We start from the raw sequence: 23213 nt of genomic DNA on the forward strand, positions 1-23213 counted from the left end.
CATTCTCAGGTAGGACCACCAGACACCCCTTCAGGTTATGACCCCCCCCCCCCCCACTTCTAAAACCAAAGTGGCACCCCTGGATTAGGGCCTAATTTATTTATTTCAACTGACTGACTTCCTTATATGAACTGTAACTCAGTAAAATATTATAAATTATATAATATTTTTGTTTAGTATAAATGTAATACAGCGAGCATATAACATGCATATAACGAAATGTACTACCGTTTTTCAAACCCATTTCACGCGATTCGATTATACGAATTCCGGATGTGGGCCGAACAGCTGTTTCAGACACGATAACGTATTTCCACTTTCCCTTAGCTAGCTAGCAGGCCAGCAACAACAACAACACGCCGGATATTCAGATTATATTCAAGGAATTGTAACTGATCTTTAATTAAAAGGTGATCAAATTAAAGTTCAGTCGCTTGAAGCTAAGGTGGGTAAATATATTTTTCGGCCTGATATTGCGAGAGACTGATCATCGTCATCTGCGTTACCAACAGTTAGGATAACCTAAGATAACTGTTGTTAGCTAGCCAGCATTAGCGTTGAAACTTCTGCTGGTACCATAGGCTGGTTGCTAGCTAGCTATATGTGCTAACGCTCAGTTTACCTGATTGACAAGCCTACAGTGCAGTAGTTAGTAATTAGTCAATGTCATAACTTTAAAAAAAGGTACATCTGGGAAGTTCTCATTAGCCGTAGTTAGTTACCTAATTAAGTAACGTTAGGCATTATCAGAGAGGTGATCCTCATTATACCTGCCACTTTATGTTCTGACAAACCATAGATAGCTAACTAGCTAGGTATTTAGTCTGTGTAAGTCCATTTTACTTCACTTGCATAACAGGGTAAACTTGTCCAAACAATGTGGCTTTCATCTTTTTTTCCAGGTTTCAATGTTGTGCCCTAGTATTAGCTAACGTTACATCTTGCAGCTGGAGACTGATCATATTTAGTAGTCCTCTGCATTGGAAGAGACCATTCTGTTGTTCCAGCCCAACATATCTGGGCTATGTGCAAGGCACCATAAGACTCCAAGAGGACACTAACTGATGGTTTAAAACATGGACCAGGGTGTTGCCGAAAGTCCTGTTATCCTTGTCATTAAGGCACCCAACCAGAAGTATGATGACCAGACAATCAACTGCTTCCTGAACTGGACAGTGGAAAAACTAAAAACCCATATCTCACTTGTATATCCCAGTAAACCGGTGAGTAGGCTCTGGCTTACGTACAGTGAGATTGCTCTCCGTATTCATTTCCCTTGAGGTCTGTTCAGATCAATGATGTACAGTGCTTTCGGAAAGTATTCAGACCCCTTGACTTTTCCCACATTTTGTTACGTTACAGCCTTATTCTAAAATTGATTAAATAGTTCCCCCCCATCAATCTACACACAATAACACATAATGACAATGCAAAAACAGGTTCCTCCAGACGTGACACTTGGCATTCAGGCCAAAGAGTTCAATCTTGGTTTCATCAGACCAGAGAATCTTGTTTCTCATGGTTAGAGTCCTTTAGGTGCCTTTTGGCAAACTCCAGGCGGGCTGTTATGTGCCTTTTACTGAGGAGTGCCTTCCGCCTGGCCACTCTACCATAAAGGCCTGATTGGTGGAGTGCTGCAGAGATGGTTGTCCTTCTGGAAGGTTCTCCCATCTCCACAGAGGAACTCTGTCAGAGTGACATTCAGGTTCTTGGTCACCTCCCAGACCAAGGCCCTTCTCCCCCGATTGCTCAGTTTGGCCGGGCGGCCAGCTCTAGGAAGAGTCTTGGTGGTTCCAAATATCTTCCATTTAAGAATGATGGAGGCCACTGTTTTCTTGGGGACCTTCAATGCTGCAGACATTTTTTGGTACCCTTCCCCAGATCTGCCTCAACACGATCCTGTCCGTAGAGCTCCGAGACAATTCTTTTGACCTCATGGCTTGGTTTTTGTACTGACATGCACTGTCAACTGTGGGATCTTATATAGACAGGTGTGTGCCTTTTCCAAATCATGTCCAATCAATTGAATTTACCACAGGTGGGCTCCAATCAGTTTGTAGAAACATCTCAAGGATGATCAATGGAAACAGGATGAACCTGAGCTCAATTTCGAGTCTCATAGCAATTGGTCTGAATACTTATGTAAATATATATATTTTTTTCTTTTATTTTATACGTTTGCAAAAATTTCTAACCAGTTTTCGTTTTGTCATTATGGGGTATTGTGTGTAGATTGATGACAAAAAGTAATTGAATCAATTTTAGAACAAGGCTGTAACGTAACAAAATGTGGAAAAAGTCAAGTGGTATGAATACTTTCCGAATGCACTGTATATAAACCCTGGATTGCTGATGCTATGTATTGGCCAATGAGAGGCTTCGAAGCCACCGGTCAGCCATATTGGCACTCCACAGAAGAAGCAGTCCTCATGTTTCAATTAAATATTTCAAGGCCAAAATTACATGTATTTAAAAATAAATAAATAATAATTGTAGTGGGGACAGTAACATTAGTACATTCTAAAAATATATATTTTTATGTTTAGTTCACATAAAAGTTTAAAAGTATGCTTCAAGGTGTCTAACAAAATAAACGTCGCAAAAACAAATGTAGCCATAATAGCATTTTTATAGCTTCCAAAATATTTTTTTCAATGGTGGGGGAGTGCCAATGTGGAGGCACGGTGGCTTCATAACAGCTAGTGTATATATAAATCATTGGTTCAGATGGAGTTTGAACATTCAGTTAGAAATATATTGCATTATAGATTGATTGGCTTTTTAAGTTTGGAGGTTACAGCCATCTGAGAATTTGTCCCCATCCCTGATATATTATATAGGCAGCCTATAAGTAGCACAAATGTCAAAAGGATACTGACTTCCCTGATGCAGAAGTAGGCTATATGTACGTTACATCAATTGGCCCGACCAACCAGTGCTCCAGTCTTCCCTGTGGCTCAGTTGGTAGAGCATGGTGTTTGCAACGCCAGGTTTGTGGGTTCAATTCCCACAGGGGGCCAGAATTTTTTTTTTTTTTAAATGCATGAAATGTATGTATTCAATACTGTAAGTCGCTCTGGATAAGAGCGTCTGCCAAATGACTAAAATGTAATGTAAAATGTACATACCCTAGTAGTCCAAGACTCATTTGAATTGAAGCCTTTGTTTAAATGAATGAGGGGTTTTCAATCAGTGGGTTTAATCCTCTTAGTAAGTGGGCGGATAGACCTAGCTTTTGTTGGAGAAAGAAAACAGAGGACCTGATCCTAGCGCAACGTTTGCTTTGATGTGAATGATGCACTTAGTACTATAGGAGGTTTATAAACAGTTGTGTGTTTATTGACCACATCTGTTTATATGGAGAAGAAAAGAAACAAGACTGCAGTGTTCTGCAATCTAACTAGCTTCATTTAGTTTTAACTGAATTCAGCGTCACATGTTCTGCACCAACATCCTGTGTACCCCAGTAATTGCTTTTTGCTACACAGTGATGATTTCCTAACCTGGAAATACATCTGCTTATATGTAGGCCAACACTTTTGAATTCATGTCATATTACTGAAATGCATAGCCTAATGTCAGTGATGTGAAAACCTATTACCTAGACTTTATAACCTATCACCGCATCTGAAAGAATGTCAAAACACACCTTAGCAAACTACTCTACAGGAAAAAGAGAGGCTGGAAGAGGAGAAAGCAATGAATAAAAGGTGGTGCTAAGCATATATTTGAAAATACTCTTGGCTTGAAAGTGTGTAGATTTGACATCAGGCTGGAATAAGGGCCCTGCGATTACTTTGTTCTCCCCTATAATCTGATTTAATTACAGTTCCTGCTCAGTAATCATTGTAAACACTGAGCACTTAACAGCACTCTTGTCTAGTAATCTCAGTCTGTTGTGTGTTCTCCAACTTCTCTGGTTAGTGTCATCGATCTCATTACTGTTTACCATAATAGTATTGACCAGGTGACGGAGCCTTCTTAATTAACAAAAACAGTCTGTTGAAAAGATACGATTTTGGTTTCGATTTCAGCTTTACTGTAGCACTGACATCACAGGAATGTCAATGTAAACTCAAAAATGTCTCGCTACCACTGACGCTGTCATTGTCGTAATACGTCTAGCCTAATCCTTGGTTTCCTAAATCCTGTCAATCCGATTAACTAAACTGTACAGTGCCTTCAGTATTCAAACCTGTTCTTTTTCCACATTTTGTGTTACAGCCTGAATTTAAAATGGATTACATTGAGATTTGTCACTGGCCTACACACAATACCCCATAATGTCAAAGTGGAATTATGTTGAGCAAAAATGTTACTAATGAAAAGCTGAAATGTCTTGAGTCAATAAGTATTCAACCCCTTTGTTATGGCAAATAAGTTCAGGAGTAAAAATGTGCTTAACAAGTCACATACAGTGCCTTGCAAAAGTATTCATCCCCCTGGCGTTTTCCCTATTTTGTTGCATTACAACCTGTAATTTAAATATTTTTTTTATTTGGATTTCATGTAATGGACATACCCAAAATAGTCCAAATTGGTGAAGTGAAAAAAATTACTTGTTTAAAAAAAAAAAAAAAAAAAAAAATTGGTGCATGCATATGTATTCACCCCATTTGCTATGAAGACCCTAAATAAGATCTTGTGCAACCAATTACCTTCAGAAGTCACATAATTAGTTAATTAAAGTCCACCTGTGTGCAATCTAAGTGTCACATGATCTCAGTATATATACACCTGTTCTGAAAGGCCCCAGAGTCTGTAACACCACCAAGCAAGCGGCACCATGAAGACCAAGGAGCTCTCCAAACAAGTCATGGACAAAGTTGTGGAGAAGTACAGATCAGGGTTGGGTTATAAAAAAATATCCAAAACTTTGAACATCCCACGGAGCACAATTAAATCCGTTATTAAAAAATGGAAAGAATATGGCACCACAACAAACCTGCCAAGAGAGGGCTGCCCATCAAAACTCACGGACCAGGCAAGGAGGGCATTAATCAGAGAGGCAACAAAGAGACCAAAGATAACCCTGAAGGAGCTGCAAAGCTCCACAGCGGAGATTGGAGTATCTGTCCATAGGACCACTTTAAGCTGTACACTCCACAGAGCTGGTTTTACAGAAGAGTGGCCAGAAAAAAGCCATTGCTTAAAGAAAAAAATAAGCAAACACGTTTGGTGTTCGCCAAAAGGCATGTGGGAGACTCCCCAAACATATGGAAGAAGGTACTCTGGTCAGATGAGACTAAAATTGAGCTTTTTGGCCATCAAGGAAAACGCTATGTCTGGCGCAAACATCTCATCACGCAGAGGACACCATCACCAAGGTGAAGCATGGTGATGGCAGCATCATGGTGTGGGGATGTTTTTCATAGGAAGGAACTGGGAAACTGGTCAGAATTGAAGGAATGATGGATGGTGCTAAATACAAGGAAATTCTTGAGGGAAACCTGTTTCAGTCTTCCAGAGATTTGAGACTGGGACGGAGGTTCACCTTCCAGCAGGACAATTACCCTAAGCATACTGCTAAAGCAACATTCGAGTGGTTTAAGGGGAAACTTTTAAATGTCTTGGAATGGCCTAGTCAAAGCCCAGACCTCAATCCAATTGAGAATCTGTGGTAGGACTTAAAGATTGCTGTACACCAGCGGAACTCATCCAACTTGAAGGAGCTGGAGCAGTTTTGCCTTGAAGAATGGGCAAAAATCCCAGTGGCTAGATTTGCCAAGCTTATAGAGACATACCCCAAGAGACTTGCAGCTGTAATGTCTGCAAAAGGTGGCTCTACAAAGTATTTACTTTGGGGGGGGTGAATATTTATGCACGCTTAAGTTTTCTGTTTGTTTCACCCCAAAAATATTTTGCATCTTTAAAGTGGTAGGCATGTTATTTTTATTTCACCTTTATTTATTTAACCAGGTAGGCTAGTTGAGAACAAGTTCCCATTTGCAACTGCGACCTGGCCAAGATAAAGCAAAGCAGTTCGACACATACAACAACACAGAGTTACACATGGAATAAACAAACATACAATCAATAATACAGTAGAAAAATCTATATACAACATGTGCAAATGAGATAGGATAAGAGAGGTAAGGCAATACATAGGCTATGGTAGCAAAGTCATTACAATATACCAATTAAACACTGGAATGGTAGGATGTGCAGAAGATGAATGTGCAAGTTGAGATACTGGGGTGCAAAGGAGCTAGATAAATAAATACAGTATGGGGATGAGGTAGATTGGATGGGCTATTTACAGATGAGCTATGTACAGGTGTAGTGATCTGTGAGCTGCTCTGACAGCTGGTGCTTAAACCTAGTGAGGGAGGTAAGAGTCCCCAGCTTCAGAGATTTTTGCAGTTCGCTCCAGTCATTGGCAGCAGAGAACTGGAAGGAGAGGCGGCCAAAGGAAGAATTGGCTTTGGGGGGTGACCAGTGAGATATACCTGCTGGAGCGCGTACTACGGGTGGGTGCTGCTATGGTGACCAGTGAGCTGAGATAAGGCGGGGCTTTACCTAGCAGAGACCTTGAGCGCTGTTGCTAGCTAATTTGACCTGAGATATAAACATTGGGTCGTTATTTTACCTGAAAGGAACAAGGTCCTCTTCTTCTTTGTAGAATTTTCACTCAATATGAGTCACACAAAATCATGTGTTCTCTACTCCGACAATTAATCCACAGATAAAAGGGAAACCTAGTTGGTTTCTAGTAATTACTCCTCCTTCAGTCTTCTTCTGTGGACTTTATATTGCGGTTGGCAACCAACTTTAAAGTGCATATCCACCACCAACTGGACTGGAGTGTGCACCTCAGTTCATCTTTCAATCACCCACGTGGGTATATGCTCCAGTGCATCAAGTGTCAAAAATAGAACCAAGTTCTATTTTAGTGCCTGGCTATGCAACCGCGGAAGCTGTTTGGATGAAATTATTGAATAACATGTATGTGTATATTTATTTTGCAGTGCACGGAACGTGAGCGGTGTGGTCAGCATGTAAGACTAGTCTCGCGTTGCCATCCTTCCAAGTCTCTTCCGTCACAGTCTGGGAGCCGAGTCTAAGCTATTCTAGTTATTTCATTCACTACTACTTATATGTTCTTATGAAATATAAGAAAGTGAAAGGGAATCTTCTCTGGACCCAAAGTGAAGGAAAGCGAAAGGAAAACCCCAAATCAATCAATCAAATATACACTGCTCAAAAAAATAAAGGGAACACTTAAACAACACAATGTAACTCCAAGTCAATCACACTTCTGTGAAATCAAACTGTCCACTTAGGAAGCAACACTGATTGACAATAAATTTCACATGCTGTTGTGCAAATGGAATAGACAACAGGTGGAAATTATAGGCAATTAGCAAGACACCCCCAATAAAGGAGTGGTTCTGCAGGTGGGGACCACAGACCACTTCTCAGCTCCTATGCTTCCTGGCTGATGTTTTGGTCACTTTTGAATGCTGGCGGTGCTTTCACTCTAGTGGTAGCATGAGACGGAGTCTACACCCCACACAAGTGGCTCAGGTAGTGCAGCTCATCCAGGATGACACATCAATGCGAGCTGTGGCAAGAAGGTTTGCTGTGTCTGTCAGCGTAGTGTCCAGAGCATGGAGGCGCTACCAGGAGACAGACCAGTACATCAGGAGACGTGGAGGAGGCCGTAGGAGGGCAACAACCCAGCAGCAGGACCGCTACCTCCACCTTTGTGCAAGGAGGAGCAGGAGAAGCACTGCCAGAGTCCTGCAATATGACCTCCAGCAGGCCACAAATGTGCATGTGTCTGCTCAAACGGTCAGAAACAGACTCCATGAGGGTGGTATGAGGGCCCGACGTCCACACGTAGGGGTTGTGCTTACAGCCCAACACCGTGCAGGACGTTTGGCATTTGCCAGAGAACACCAAGATTGTCAAATTCGCCACTGGTGCCCTGTGCTCTTCATAGATGAAAGCAGGTTCACACTGAGCACGTGACAGACGTGACTGAGTCTGGAGACGCCGTGGAGAACGTTCTGCTGCCTGCAACATCCTCCAGCATGACCGGTTTGTCGGTGGGTCAGTCATGGTGTGGGGTGGCATTTCTTTGGGGGGCCGCACAGCCCTCCATGTGCTCGCCAGAGGTAGCCTGACTGCCATTAGGTACCGAGATGAGATCCTCAGACGCCTTGTGAGACTATATGCTGGTGCGGTTGGCCCTGGGTTTCTCCTAATGCAAGACAATGCTAGACCTCATGTGGCTGGAGTGTGTCAGCAGTTCCCGCAAGAGGAAGGCATTGATGCTATGGACTGGCCCGCCCGTTCCCCAAACCTGAATCCAATTGAGCACATCTGGGACATCATGTCTCGCTCCATCCACCAACGCCACGTTGCACCACAGACTGTCCAGGAGTTGGCGGATGCTTTAGTCCAGGTCTGGGACGAGATCCCTCAGGAGACCATCCGCCATCTCATCTCCGCCATCTCATCAGGAGCATGCCCAGGCGTTGTAGGGAGGTCATACAGGCACGTGGAGGCCACACACACTACTGAGCCTCATTTTGACTTGTTTTAAGGACATTACATCAAAGTTGGATCAGCCTGTAGTGTGGTTTTCCACTTTCATTTTGAGTGTGACTCCAAATCCAGACCTCCATGGGTTGATAAATTGGATTTCCATTGATTATTTTTGTGTGATTTTGTTGTCAGCACATTCAACTATGTAAAGAAAAAAGCATTTAATAAGATTATTTCTTTTATTCAGATCTAGGATGTGTTGTTTAAGTGTTCCCTTTATTTTTTTGAGCAGTATATTTTATAAAGCCCTTTTTACAACAGAAGTTGTCACAAGGTGCTTTACAGATGCCCAGCCTAAAACCCCAAAGAGCAAGCAATGTAGAGACCGAAGCACAGTGGCTAAGAAAAACTTGATACAAGGCAGGAACCTAGGAAGAAACCTATAGAGGAACCAGGATTCGATGGGTGGTCTCTTCTGGTTGCTCTTCTGACTAGAGATTTAAAAGTAGATGTGGCCGTTAAGGCCAGATCGTTTTTCAAGACTGTCATACATGACCAGCAGGGTCAGATAATAAATCATCTGGTCTATCAAATCAAATCCAAGTTTATTTGTCACGTGCGCCGAATACAACAGGATTAGACCTTACAGTGAAATGCTTACTATGTTCTCAACTGTCTGATTTTTACTGTAGAGCTTCAAAGACCAGAGGCTGGTGTATTCTGGGAAGCTCCTCTTGGATCACTTAATACTGAAAGATGTGCTCAGAAAGGTCTGTCTGCTACATTCATTTATCTTTCATCTTGACATAGATATTCTGATCAGAGATTATAGCAATGTATGCATTCATCCTAGATCTCATTCTTAAAGTCAAGCTGATCCCTCTGATGATTGTACTTTGTCCACGCAATAGTGTGGCTGTCCTTGCTAATGGCCACGGATGACTCTTACAGCAGGATGAGTACCACATGGTCCACCTGGTGTGTGCATCTCGCACACCTCCTGGGTCCCCCAAGCTCCACAGCAGCCACAGTAACAAGGCCCCTGGAGTCCCCTCTACTGACTTCACGGTGAGTTACCCTTATGCATGCAACACCTATCCTACTGCTCTGTTCATTGCCACTAATTTCATCATCCCAGCACACCTAGGACTAGCCGTAGTCTGTTTGAGTGACTCCTTGTCACTCGTTGTCATGCAAAAAAATGGCTTGACAAGAAGCTGTGGAGTTGGCAAGAGCACAAACAGATCTGGGACCAGGCTAGCCTAGGCCTACTCTCTGTTGTAATCCACACAGCTCCTGATGAATGAAAAGTTTGTTAAGTGGAGTTAGAGAAGTAAAATAATCAACTTCTTGATTGGTTTTCTCAGACGGGTCAGAGCCCCAGTCTCTCCTCCCATAGCCAAGATGGCCAATCAACCTCCACTGGAGAGAGCTCTGACGGGCTGAGACATCGCACAGGCCCCGCCCCTAACCATGCAGCACACCCTGCCTTAATGCAAGCGTAAGCCCTTATACACCAACCTCTCAATTATAACACTGTTAGTTCTGGCCACGTGTTATGATTGTCCAAGAGGTATATTACTGTTGAGAGCTCTCACTTCCTAATAGATTTGTGTTTGTATTTGTTTATTGTTCTACTGGTAATGCCGAACTGTTTACCCGTAGCTGTGTACTTCTATTGCAGCTACATGTGGAACCAGTTCTCTCCACAGCAAGGCCCTACCAACAACATGCCAGCCTACCCTAGCATACAGTACAATCCCATGACGCTGCTGTGGTGGCAGCAGGTGTACACCCGGCATTACTACATGCACTAGTAAGTCTGCTGTCACAACAACTGTGTGACAATATGCTCAATTACCCTTGCTGAGTCATGCAATCATTGCGATTCAATCACAATTATCCGACTTTCAGTATGAATTAACTGACGCGTGGAAAAAGTCAAGACTGGGCTGATGGAAACAGGAAATGTCACTACAATTTCATAATTGTCGACAGAAAATGTGTTTTTTCAGCATGGCGGGATCTTTTTGTGTCTTTAAAATAATTATGTGAGAAATGGCGATGGAAATGCCTTTATGCGCAAAAATTGATATAATAACTATCATATCAAAGTAAACTTGAAGTCATGCGATGATATGCTGTGTAGTCTTCCCAATACGTCTTGGTAAACCATGCAGTTTATTAGGCTACCGAGCGATGGAAACCCATTTATTTTTTTATTCGGTACATGGGAATTCAACAGCAAAATAAATGTTTATTCGCACTATGTCATCATGCACAACCTTTTACCCTCAACAAGTCCATTTGATGGAAACGCATCTCTGGTGGGAAAATGTGCATATTGTTTTATTGCGGATTTTGGAATATTTGCATGAAATCTGTCACTGATTAGTTTCTCTTTACATCCATTTCTCTCTCTTTTCTCTATCTCACCCTTCAGTCAGATGTTGGCTGCCTCATCTCACCACTTTAGGCCTGACCTGCTCTCGACCCAGTCCGGTCAATCAGATCGTCTGAACCCACCTCCCCCGGAGGAGCGCCGTGGCGAGCCTGACATCCAGATGAACCCCCAGGGAGGGGAGGCGCATCTGATCGAAGAAGAGCAGAACCGTGATTGGCTGGACTGGGTGTACACGGTGTCACGCATCGCCATCTTGCTCAGCATAGTCTACTTCTACTCCTCCTTTAGCCGCTTTGTCATGGTGATGGGCGCCATGTTGTTGCTATACCTGTGAGTATTCCCCTGCACTCTCTCAACTTAATACTATGTGTCCCTGCTAACAGTGACATACTAGACTGGACCCAGATCTGTATGTGCTGTCTTGCCAATATCCATAGCATTAGCTATACAGCTCTGGGATCAGGCTAGAGACTGTATATTGAAAATTAGATTGTTCTGAATCCTTTATATTAACCCTATACCTTTCTGTCTGGGTCTTTGACCCAACAAATGTGTTGTGAACGGTCACCCATTATGGATCACAGGTTTTGTCAATGGCTGTTTCTCTGTGTTTATGTTAGGCACCAAGCAGGGTGGTTCCCTTTTAACCCGGAGAATGAATTTCAGAACCATGGATATGGGCCCCAACAGGATGAGATGGAGGCGGACCTTCATCATGACCTCCAAGAGATGGTAGGTCATCTTTAACCTCTGACCATAAACTAAAGGTTAAAGTGCTTCTGAATGTCAGGACAGATAACTCCTTGAATTATACAGTAATTTAATTTATAATAGCAGTGATGAATGATTTATGTAATGCATGTCTGGTAACATAATATGGTATTGCTATGGTGAATGATTACAATTGCATTGATGCGTGTAGCAAATATGTCTTTGATGGAAAGAGTTTGTTGGAAATGTTAGAGGAAAACATGTATCCAGTATTCCAGTTTATCTGTGCGATGACTAATTTACGTGTTGCCATGTTTGGCCTACACAGGAGCGGATGATGGATGAAGGCTTAGGGGACGATGATGGGGACAGTGGAGAGGAAGGACTGGAGGATCCCAATGGTATTCCCCATGCTGGCTTTCTCTCTACGACTTGGTCTTTTATTGTCACGTTCTTCATGTCTCTCATACCTGAGGGGCCACCCAATGCTGCCAACTGAGCCAATGAGCCATGGGAGAATGGCACTACTGACTGGACTGAATACACTATCTTAGTATGCCCAGCGAGTTCACCCTTGTCTATACAATCATTGTACATCTACCGGATCACAGGGCACTACAGAAGAACTGAGTGGTCACTCAGCCACACAAACAGAAAGGCTTTGAACTGGTTTTGAAGTGAACAACAATGAGCTTTGGGGGGAAAAGGACATCCCTGTGTAATATTATGTTTAATACCATGACGATTAAACCTATTTTTGAGTGAAATAATAAATAAAGTGTGTAAACTGTGTAATATTGTATTTAATATAAACGTGTAGGACTGGCTTGAATCAAGCAATCCGTTTTAAAGTACCCCACCCTAAATCCTATTTGTTGTGTTATATTTGAGAGTAATATGAATTTCAGTTCAGATGGAACCTCACGTTCGTTTGTTCGAATCATGAATGAAAACACAGACATTTTTTAAAATAAATTATTTGATCCAGTATAAAAAAGCACCCGATTAAAAGGTGGAAAAATCTTACCAATCGCCCCATTCACACACGCCACATGAGTGGTACGCGTTACCTTTGAATAGTGATTCAGAACCACGTGATACGCGACCCTTTCAACCCAGACATGAATATTAGCTCATGTTTTTAATACGCATTAATAAAATGACTGCGCGGCAAAACAGTTTTAGAACAATGCTGATCCTGGGTTTCCATGGTTACTAGTTCAATTGCGGCGCGTCCTTTGAACTTGAGTGGCCAGAAAATGCTATTTAGAAAACTAACGTTAGCTAATTTTCTTTAACTTTGACAAAGAAAATAACCATTGAAAATACTGAAACGAGTTTCCTACCTGGTGTATGTACCACTTATGTCATCTTTTGAGATATTCTCGGACTCGAAGTCTGATAACATGGCTATGAAGACTCGCCGGTCAGGCTACCAGGCCCAATTTTGCCCTGAAAGTGACGATGAGGAATTGTTAAACTCAACCAAAGGCATCCCAAATGATGGAAAGGGTTAACGCGTTGCATTTGCCCTTCATGTCAACAAACGACAAGCACGAAAATGTGTTTCTCTCAACTGCGTTTTGCAAACCAAAGATGGGAGTTTCTGACGGGTCTGACTGCTTTTATTCGAGATAAAGTAGGCATAACTGTCCGATATTTTATGAACATTGGAATCACAGTCATTATTGGTAAGTTTCAATAGTTGCCTCATTTATTAATGAACGTAAACGTGTGCGTCTTTTTGATAGCTGTCTAGGCTGGACTTCTACATTGGTAAATTCACTATCCAGGTACGGTATGTTGTTATGACCTACCAATGCAGGCAGGCCAGATGTAGAAATGTGGATGTAATTAGTCTAAAGGATTAGGCCGAATACTTCATTCAGTCAAGTCATTCAGTCTGACAGACAGGCACTTCCCCTTGCTGATGTGATGTCTAAAACTTTGTTTAGGGCTCATCTAACAAACCTCTTTGAAAATGACAAACACTTTTCACACCTATCTTCAATTGAAAAAGAAATGGCTTTCCGCACTGAAATGGTAAGAGGAATGTTGAGATGGGCCAATTGTAAAATATCCCTCCTGTCCCTCACTGCTTCACACATCTGCCATCCCAAGGGGGCTTTAGATTTGACATCCTGTGTTATTGAAGAAATGGACACATTGTTACAAAAATAAGCTCATCTGCAATTTCAGCATCCAGTTCACTCAAATGTTGGTTTTATTTAGCAGGGTCTGTATTATTCCTATTTCAAGGTCTTCATCAATGCGCCATCCTTTTTGCATGGGCTCCACCATATCATGAACGACAGGTTCTCTGAGTATCCTCTTGTTATCAATGCTGTGAAGAGGTTCAATCTGTACCCAGAGGTACTATAGGAGCTGGAACTATGTCATTATTTTGCAAGCAAGATTTTTGCATTTTATAAATATGCAAGTGCAGACATTCATTTTTTTCACCAAAGACAAAAGAGAAACAATGGCGATCATTTAATTGGGCAGTGCAGTGGATCTCAAAAACATTGTATTGTTCTTCTGTTTCTTCGTTACAGAGTGTTTATTCCAGTGATCCCCTCTGTTGATAGGTTTTCCTTGGCAGCCTGTTCAGGATTTACACTGGCATATGGACTTCTTTGGAATCCCCACCAAGGCATGTTGGAATGTCAACAGAGCAGATGGACTGAGTCCAGTAGAGAGCTGTGAAGGTACAACTACTCCTAGAAAATAACTGCGTTAGGCTTGGGCGATACACCGGTATAAACTGTATATTTCAAAATACCGACGTATGATTTTGGGGTTGGGGGCTACCCCACCTAACTATAAGGAATCTAGGATGTGTCAAATAAATTATATCCAGCTCAGCCTTCAGCTTTGCATTTGGTTTGCTAACTTTCTATCTAATTGGCTAGATGTTAATACCTAGCTTCTTGGTTACAGCAGAGACATTCTAGCCTGAGGGCCTTGCTGAGTACAGTCTCTTTAGCTAACATTCCACTCCTTGCCACTCCTTGTCATTTGAAAAGAGACTGGCCTTTCTGCCATCGTCAAATATGAACATTATATCATTAATGAGCTTGAGGAGAACAGAGGAGTTGATCCTGATTCGATATCCCTCACAGCTATCTTCCAATCACAAAGATAATAAAAATATTGGAACCCTCACTTTTGTTCTCCGCAGAACATGTTGGTATCCGTTTTTTGTTTATCTAGAGGAAACCAGTCTGTCAAAAGTTGCTAGCTCAACTCTAAATTCTCAAACTAAATACATACTGCAATTCCAACCACAAATCCTCTTTGCTAAGCCTCAAAATACAACAACCTGCCTAGCTAACAGCTAAATGTTTGTTTTTGACTTTGTAATAATTCTAATTCATGTTGTCATGGAAAATATTCATGTTATTTCCAACAACCAATGAGCAACTCCACCATCAAGTCAGCTGCATATTGAACGTTGAGATTGCCTCTTTGGCAGTGACATGGAGAAGCAAGGAGTAGTCATGCACAACTCCGATTCCGTCTCCTGTGGTTGGAGTCGACTCTTGCTCGACTCCAGGGAAAAAAACACGCTGAAACGGATGTGCACAGGTACACATCACCTCACTACTGCAGAGTCCTACTAGGAAGGCTACATTTGCGTTCTAGAGGACTGACATGAGCATGATGCTGCCCATTTGGTCATCAACTTAGCCTATAAAAGGCCTATTTTGTTTGAATATAGTTGATGTGTAGTAACTACAATATTTCAGTGATATTTCTGCTGTGTGCAGTCTTGACGGATCACACGACATGGGATGATGCAACGCACTACGCTGATAAACCTATTCTTTGCCATGTTATAGTCCTATTCGGACGGGTATTACTAGAGACGTTGGTTTTGTAATTATTATCCAAGCATGTGCGTTATTCCAGAGGACGATTCACACAAGATACATTTTCCCCCCTGTAATTCAAAAATGTTTCAAATATAATTTACTCTTATGACGGAAGCCTGGAGGTTTTTATTGTAGGTGTGAAGATATTTTAACATCATAGGGTAGGTACACTGATAACTCATGCTTGGCTGCCAAATGTATAGATGTTCCCATAATATTTAAGTTGATGAAATGTGATCATAATCATTATTTTAACGATCCATGGTAGACATCCTTCCTAATAACAATACCACTCATCCTGCTGATTTGAGCTGCTGAACCATATTTGCACTTGAGATGAGTTTATGGATGAGAAAGTGAACTTGCCATTCCCCAAAAGTTTAGCGGGGATGCCCAGCTTTGCAATCTATTGCATAGGACGGTGCTCCCCATCCCTGTTCGTGGAGAGCTACGTTCCTGTAGGTTCACTCCAACCCTAATCTAGCCCATCTAATTCAATAATTAGCTAGTTTATAAACTTAATCTGGTTAGTTACAACTGGGGTTGGAGCGAAAACCTACAGGACGGTAGCTCTCCAGGAACAGGGTTGGAGTGAAAACCTACAGGACGGTAGCTCTCCAGGAACAGGGTTGGAGTGAAAACCTACAGGAAGGTAGCTCTCCGGGAACAGGGTTGGAGTGAAAACCTACAGGAAGGTAGCTCTCCAGGAACAGGGTTGGAGAGCCCTGGCCTAGGACATCAACAGCCAGCCAGGGTTTCATTAAATAAACTATAGGCACAATAGTTTTTATTGCACCTAATTAAACTGATGCATTTGGAGATGTTAAATTTAAATTCACTGGCACTATGAAGAATAGCTTAGCCATAGTCATTGATAGCCTAATATATACTTTAATATACTTTTGGGGAATTTACGAGGCATTGCTATACAAGACATAGGCTATATTATGGTAATCTGTATCTCGCTATGAGCATGGTCCCGACAGTCTGTCTGCCTGCCTGCGACCAAGGTAAAGTTGGTTTTATATTCACACATTCAGACATTCAACAGACATTCAACAGACATTCGCCAAAAGCCATTTTAAAATTGTGAAAATAAATAATTAATTGATTTCCACAGAAACATAAAAATAGAAATGATTTATTCTATAAATGTCTAGCATACTTTTACAACCTTTGTTTTGAGGAAAAATTCCAGTTTCGACTTCATAGAAATACATCAAATCTATCAAATGCCATTTAAAACTGTATAAATCAATAACTAATTCACTGTTTGTCACAGAAACATCAAACTAGGTAAAATATGTTCTGTAAATGTCTGGCATACTTTTACAACCTTTGTTTTGAGGAAAGATTCCAGTTTTGATTTGATTGAAATAAAAATTTGATAGAATACATGCCCTCTATCAAATCAAAACTGTAATTTTTCCTCAAAACAAAGGTTGTAAAAGTATGTTAGACATTTATAGAATAAATCATATCTAGTTTGTTTCTGTGACAAACAGTGAATTAGTTATTGATTTATACCGCTATATCGCTAGCTCTGTCTTTCTTTTCTGTGAAAGATGCAAGAGTTGGTTCTCGAAGTAGGTGACAGCAACTAGTTCCTCCATTGTAAAAATACTGAATCTCTGGAGCCGAGGAGTCGATTCTTAGCGGAATCGAAACTTGACACCCAAAAATGGGAGTCGGCGGGCAAGGAGTCAAGGAATCGATCATCCCCACCACTAGCAAGGAGTAGAATGTTAGCTAAAAAGACTGGTACCCAGACTAGAGACATTAAATCCCCTCCTGGATCAAGATCCCTGTTGGCTAAATTGTTATTTAACATTTCTTATAGCACCCCTTGTGTGCACTTCCGATAATACTGTATACACCGGTAATGTGCAGAAACGGTATGGCGGTTTGAAAATCTGGATACCGCCCAACCCTACTATGCATTGTAAATAGCATCTTGTAGTAACATAGTGTGTCACACTGTCAGGACTGGGAGGCACAGTAAATTGACACTGAATATCATTTTCTCCCACTTTTAGGCATGGGGGATGCAGCCTACTTCTATGTCTCCTGTGTCTTCCTGCTTAATGGGGTAATGATGAGCCTGTTCCTCCTCTACGGGACTTACCTAAGGTAATGAGTTCTTAAACTGTTGTTGGTTTCTCACTAGCCTGGTCCCAGATCTGTTTGTTTTGTTGCGTACTCCATGCTGTCATGTACTCCATGACAAGGATTTGCATGTTGGCACAAAGACTGGTACCCAGGCTAGTTTATCACTATGGTATTCCATAAAACCATCGTCTTGGGTATCCATGCTGTTTTGGTGCCCCTTGCCACTCTACGAGACAATGTGATGTTTTTTTGGGGGGGGGTTCTTTCCAGTGGCAGTCGTCTTGGAGGGGTCGTCACTGTCCTGTGTCTCTTCTTCAACCATGGAGAGGTTGAGAGTTTTACAGTTTGGAGCTGTGTACTCATAGTGCAATCCATATTAAAGTTTCCTCACTGTACAATTAATGTTCTGTTTGAGATCAATGTAATTTGATTGTTTCATACAGTGTATGTAAACTTAGATCATCATGTCGGTTGGCTAGTGGTGAATGCTATCTTAACTCATGCTATGTATTCCAGAGCACTCGGGTCATGTGGACTCCACCGCTGAGGGAGAGCTTCTCCTATCCCTTCTTTGTCCTGCAGATGCTGCTGTTAACACGCATTCTCAGGTATATATTGAATCCAATCCACAGTTATGTCAAGTTGGCTGGATGTCCTTTGGGTGGTGGACCATTCTTGATAAAACACAGGAAACTGTTGGGTGTGAAAAACCCAGCATCGTTGCAGTTCTTGACACACTCAAACCGGTGTGCCTGGCACCTACTACCATACCCTGTTCAAAGGCACTTCAATCTTTTGTCTTGCCCATTCACCCTCTGAATGGCACACAATCCATGTCTAGATTGTCTCAAAGCTTAAAAATCCTTCTTTAACCTGTCTCCTCCCCTTCATCTAAACTGATTGAAGTGGATTTAACAAGTGACATCAATAAGGGATCATAGCTTTCACCTGGATTCACCTGGTCAGTCCTGTCATGGAAAGAGCAGCTGTTCCTAATGTTTTGTACACCCAGTGTATGTCACTGAAAATGTATGAAGGCAAATAATACTGTTGTCTTTGTATGATTTTGTAGGCGTTCCAACCATGAAAGAAGATCCCTAGTAGCTCTTGGTGCTTGCAATGTTTTGTTCCTTCTTCCTTGGCCATTTGCCCAGTTTGTTTTGCTAACTCAGGTAAATAAATCCACACAATGAGGTAAAAATGCATGCCTGGAAAATAGCATGGTATCATTCCTGTGGATGTACCAGTCATCTTAAAAGATTCTGTTTATGTACTGAAGCTCCTTAGCTGTACAATAACCGTGACAATGAATTGAAATGCCTATGTTGTCTGCCTCTTCATATTGCATGCCTGTTTGCCTGTTATTTTATGGGCTATCTCTCCACTTCCAAGATTAAATCACTACTTGTTGTGCATCTGGTAAGTATTACTACTGAATTGATATTTAGACATAATCGTCACAGGTTTAAGGCTTAGAAACATACTAGTATCTGCTATGGTTGTGAAATTGGTGATAGAACAGTTCCAACATGAACAATGTTCATCAATTATGCTATGATGATGGATCACTGTATTTTGATTTGATGAACAAAAGTTCTTTATTTCTCCTTTCAGGCTTCATTTGCCATCTGCTTTGTCATGCTGTTTGGGAATTTGGAACTTTTGACATCTTTTTACATTTCTTCCCTGGTTGCTGGCTGGGTGAGTAGACTGGGAAATAGACTGAAATGCCTGAATACACAAGTGTCATTCTGTCACACCTCATTCCTGTATGGTGGTGTTTTCCAGGCCATCATCGCACTGAGTGACGATATCACAAATCTGCAAACTTGGAGTCGTCTCAATTTTATGAAATCCTATTTGAATAATTTGTGGGTATAATAATGTTAGTTTTTTAGTTACATGCTGGGGTTAATTGGTGAAACTACGTTCCTCAGAATTTGCCATTTTTCCATGACTTTAAGAGAAATATATTGAATTCCCATGGTATTATACCATCCCAAAGGTCTCCACTCTATACCCCCAATCGTAACATGAAATTACACAGCTTTATTTAGTGGCACAGTGCAACATATAACAGGTTTTGAGTGTTAACTTTATCCTCTCTAAATCCTCAGTTTGTCCAAGGTATTGCCTGGTTTACCTCCACTGTGCTTCTCAAATTCTTCATGTCGTTCATCCTCGGAGTGTCCAATGATGTAAGTTCTTAGATGAAAGTCTGTTCAGCATGATCTCAACGTGGGCTATGAGTGACCCATGAAGTCAAATGTTCTTTGTTCCTCACAATGTATTGATATGGCAGGCGAAAACCTGAGGAAAATCCATCCAGGAAGTATTATTATTTTGAAAGGCTGTTTTTCCATTGAAAGCCTATCCACCATACAAAGACTTAAGACCCAGTTCACGATCTCTCTGGCTTTTTCTACATGTGGCCAGTCTTTAGGCATTGTTTTAGGCTTTTACTCTGAAAAATGTGGGAGATACAGCACTTTCAATGAGTGGACAGTGGAAATTTCCAGACATGAGTCCAGCGCGTGATCGGGAGTGTGTCTTTCTTGTTTCTCCTTTTCTATTGAGGAAGCTTTTGTCCGGTTGAAATATTATTGATTATTTATGACAAAAACAACCTGAGGATTGATTTTAAACCTCGTTTGACATGTTTCTACGAACTTTTATTGGACTTTTTGGACTTTTCGTCTGGATGTTGAGAGCGCACTTTGTGCCTTTTGGATTACTGAACTAAACGCACCAACAAAACTGAGGTTTTTAGACATAAAGAGGGACATTATCGAACAAAACAAACAGTTATTGTGTAACATGGAGTCCTGGGAGTGCCACCAGATGAAGATCATCAAAGGTAAGTGATTACTTTTAATGCTATTTCTGACTTTTGTGACACCTCTCCTTGGTTGTAAAATGGCTGTATGGTTTTCTGTGGCTAGGCGCTGACTTAACAGAATCGCATGGTGTGCTTTCGCTGTAAAGCCTTTTTGAAATCGGACACTGTGGTTGGATTAACAAGAAGTTTATCTTTAAAATGGTGTATAATAATTGTATGTTTGAGGAATTTTAATTATCGGATTTCTGTTGTTTTGAATTTGGCGCCCTGCAATTTCACTGGCTGTTGTCGAGGTGGGACGCTACCGTCCCACTGATACCAGAGAGGTTAACCTCACTGTGTGTTTCTCTATATTTCCCACAGGCTCACATTGGCAACTTGATCAGATCCAAGTTGACCAACTACAAGGATTTCCACACGTTGATGTACACCTGTGCTGCAGAGTTCGACTTTATGGAGCTGGAGGTAGGTTTCATTTCATCAGTGCTGCCTCCAAGCTTACTTTTGACACTACTATTTGGTTGTTGATTTTTTTATGTCTAAGTGCTTTTCTTATACTGTATTCTGTTTCCAGACTTTGTTGGGATACGTTAAGACATCGATAATCCCGGTAAACAGTTATTGTAGCCATCATTTCTGGAAAGGTGAGACACATTATTCTCGATTTTGACATTGCAGCTCATTTAAGTCAATTTGAGTGTATATTGTAGTATTATAAATAATTCCTTTGAAGGCAATTAAAGAAGTCTGGAGATCTCTTAGGCGCGAAAGAGTTAACTATAGAAGATGTCGATATTGACACTGCAGTAAGTATTTTCCAATCCAACAAATAGCATTAAGTATTATATTCACTGAACACTAGCGCCACCTACAGACCTCTGATAGCTTCCTCATGCAAACATTTTCTATCATATTTTAGGATGGCACAGTTTGCTAATGGGGAGGTAAGCCAACTTAGCTACTTATTTTCACTTTCAAACCAACATCACAGCCCATATTAGCAGCTGTTTTCCTTGAAGGCACAATGACTCGTGAATCATTACAGTGCTCATAACTTCCACTGTGTTTCCCTGCCCGTGTGTGCGTGCGTGTGTCAGATGGTGTACCATAGTCTGCAGCTGGTGGCCTTTGCCGTGCTGGCGATCTTGGTCATGAGAATCAAACTCTTCCTGGCCCCGCTGATGTGCCTCATGGCCTCCCTGATCTGCTTTAGACAGGTGAGACGTCTGTAGACAGACACTGACAGAAACAAACAGACAGACGTGGAGAGACAATAGAAATCACATGGGCCACTTTCCATTTTCCTTAATTGACCTCCATCATACCAGCTATAGAAGCCATGTTGATCTGGCGTAAAGAGCAGACAGATGGCTAGTGCAATGAAACAAATTAATCTCTTATTAGTACTCCACCAGTCAGCATTAGTGTTAGTAACTGGACTCTGATGCAGGCAGTCAGAGCATAATGAAATGTCCTTATTAATAAAGACTGCCTGATAAATGATCTACGTTGGATCTTCATTGATCTGCCAGTATATATGTTCTCCAATGCTCCGCAGTTGTTTGGCTGGATAGGGGAGCACTTCAAGCGCCACATCACTGTGTTTGGCATCCTGTCCATCATGGCCATCCAGGGCGTGGCCAACTTCCAGAGCCAGCGAGGAATCGTAGGAGACTTCAGCAACCTGCCTCAGGAGCAGCTCCTGGAGTGGATCAATGCCAACACCATGCCCAGTGAGTCATGTCACGTTACGACTTATTCCTAGCGTGTGCTTTTCAGGGGCATGAGATTAGTGGGCTGAGCTAGTTCAGTTGCTGCTAAGGTCTGTAGATGCATTACTATCTAGGATAGATCTGAATTAGTGTAATTATTGTAATGCAAAAAATTTATTGAGGGATACAAGGAATGGGCTGCAAAAAGGGAAATTCAATTGTATTTGTGTGTGTTCCAAGATGCTGTGTTTGCTGGCTCCATGCCAACCATGGCGAGTGTGAAACTGTCCACTGGTAGAGCCGTCGTGAATCATCCCCACTACGAGGACACTTGGCAGAAGTAAGACTGCTACAATTCCCCTATGGGTTATACTTTGCAACAATATCTGATGAGGCACCACCCATTATGTTTGTCAGTAAGTTACGTCTAACATATTCCCACAGGGAAAGAACCAATTTGGTGTACACCATGTACAGCTGTAAACTGGCCAAGGAGGTGAAGAGGAATCTGATGCAGCTGCAGGCAGACTACTTAATCCTGGAGGACTCCTGGTGTAACCGCCGCTCCAGGTAAACATGGTGGTATTATAAAGCATACCATAGCAAAATATTTTGCAATAGAAAATGAAAACAAGTTTCTTATTGGCCACTTTCCCTCCCCATTTGTATGTTTTCTTCCTTTTGGTGCCTAATGACCAAAGCCCTGTAGTACTATGTTCTCTCAACCTCTGATTCCCATCTAACTGTGCTATACTTGACAGGCCAGGCTGCAGCATGCCTGAGATCTGGGACGTGGAGGATCAGGAGAACAGAGGAAAGTTGCCGCTATGTACCCTCCTGTCCATCGACTCCCAACCTCACTTCACCACAATGTTCGAGAATAAATTCTACAAGGTGCTGAAAATCCCCATAGCTGCCAAATATGACCTTTAATATAGGGATATAATTTTGATTAAACATGTTCAATTTCAATAGTCTTTTTTTTCTCTACAGGACAACGCCTTTATCTCTTGAACACCTTAAAAAGCTCTGCGTATTGTGCACTGTGTTCTTTCATATGCTGATGGTGT

The 23213-nt window shown here is 41.7% G+C and overlaps 1 protein-coding gene and 1 pseudogene across 1 annotated transcript; both read left to right on the plus strand.

Annotated features, from left to right (window-relative positions):
• Positions 1-301: 301 nt before the first annotated feature.
• LOC115173304 (homocysteine-responsive endoplasmic reticulum-resident ubiquitin-like domain member 2 protein) lies at positions 302-12400 on the plus strand. Its single transcript, XM_029731283.1, has 9 exons — positions 302-445; positions 903-1223; positions 9186-9263; positions 9445-9561; positions 9861-9994; positions 10178-10309; positions 10937-11227; positions 11518-11629; positions 11937-12400. Exons 2-9 carry the CDS (start codon positions 1077-1079, stop codon positions 12105-12107), a joined length of 1182 nt encoding a protein of 393 aa, XP_029587143.1. The 5' UTR covers positions 302-445; positions 903-1076; the 3' UTR covers positions 12108-12400.
• Positions 12401-13630: 1230 nt separating this feature from the next.
• On the plus strand, positions 13631-23117 carry LOC115173118 (probable C-mannosyltransferase DPY19L1; annotated as a pseudogene).
• Positions 23118-23213: the final 96 nt, after the last annotated feature.

This window comes from Salmo trutta, chromosome 34 (assembly GCF_901001165.1).
Source record: "Salmo trutta chromosome 34, fSalTru1.1, whole genome shotgun sequence".
Lineage (NCBI taxonomy): Eukaryota > Metazoa > Chordata > Actinopteri > Salmoniformes > Salmonidae > Salmo > Salmo trutta.

Bases quoted from the DNA above. Each gene is read 5' to 3' on its own strand.
- LOC115173304 (XM_029731283.1), top strand. From the start codon at position 1,077: ATGGACCAGGGTGTTGCCGAAAGTCCTGTTATCCTTGTCATTAAGGCA. The intron at 10,310-10,936 runs GTAAGTCTGCTG...CTCACCCTTCAG, and splicing joins CGGCATTACTACATGCACTA to TCAGATGTTGGCTGCCTCAT. The intron at 11,228-11,517 runs GTGAGTATTCCC...TGTTTATGTTAG, and splicing joins GCCATGTTGTTGCTATACCT to GCACCAAGCAGGGTGGTTCC.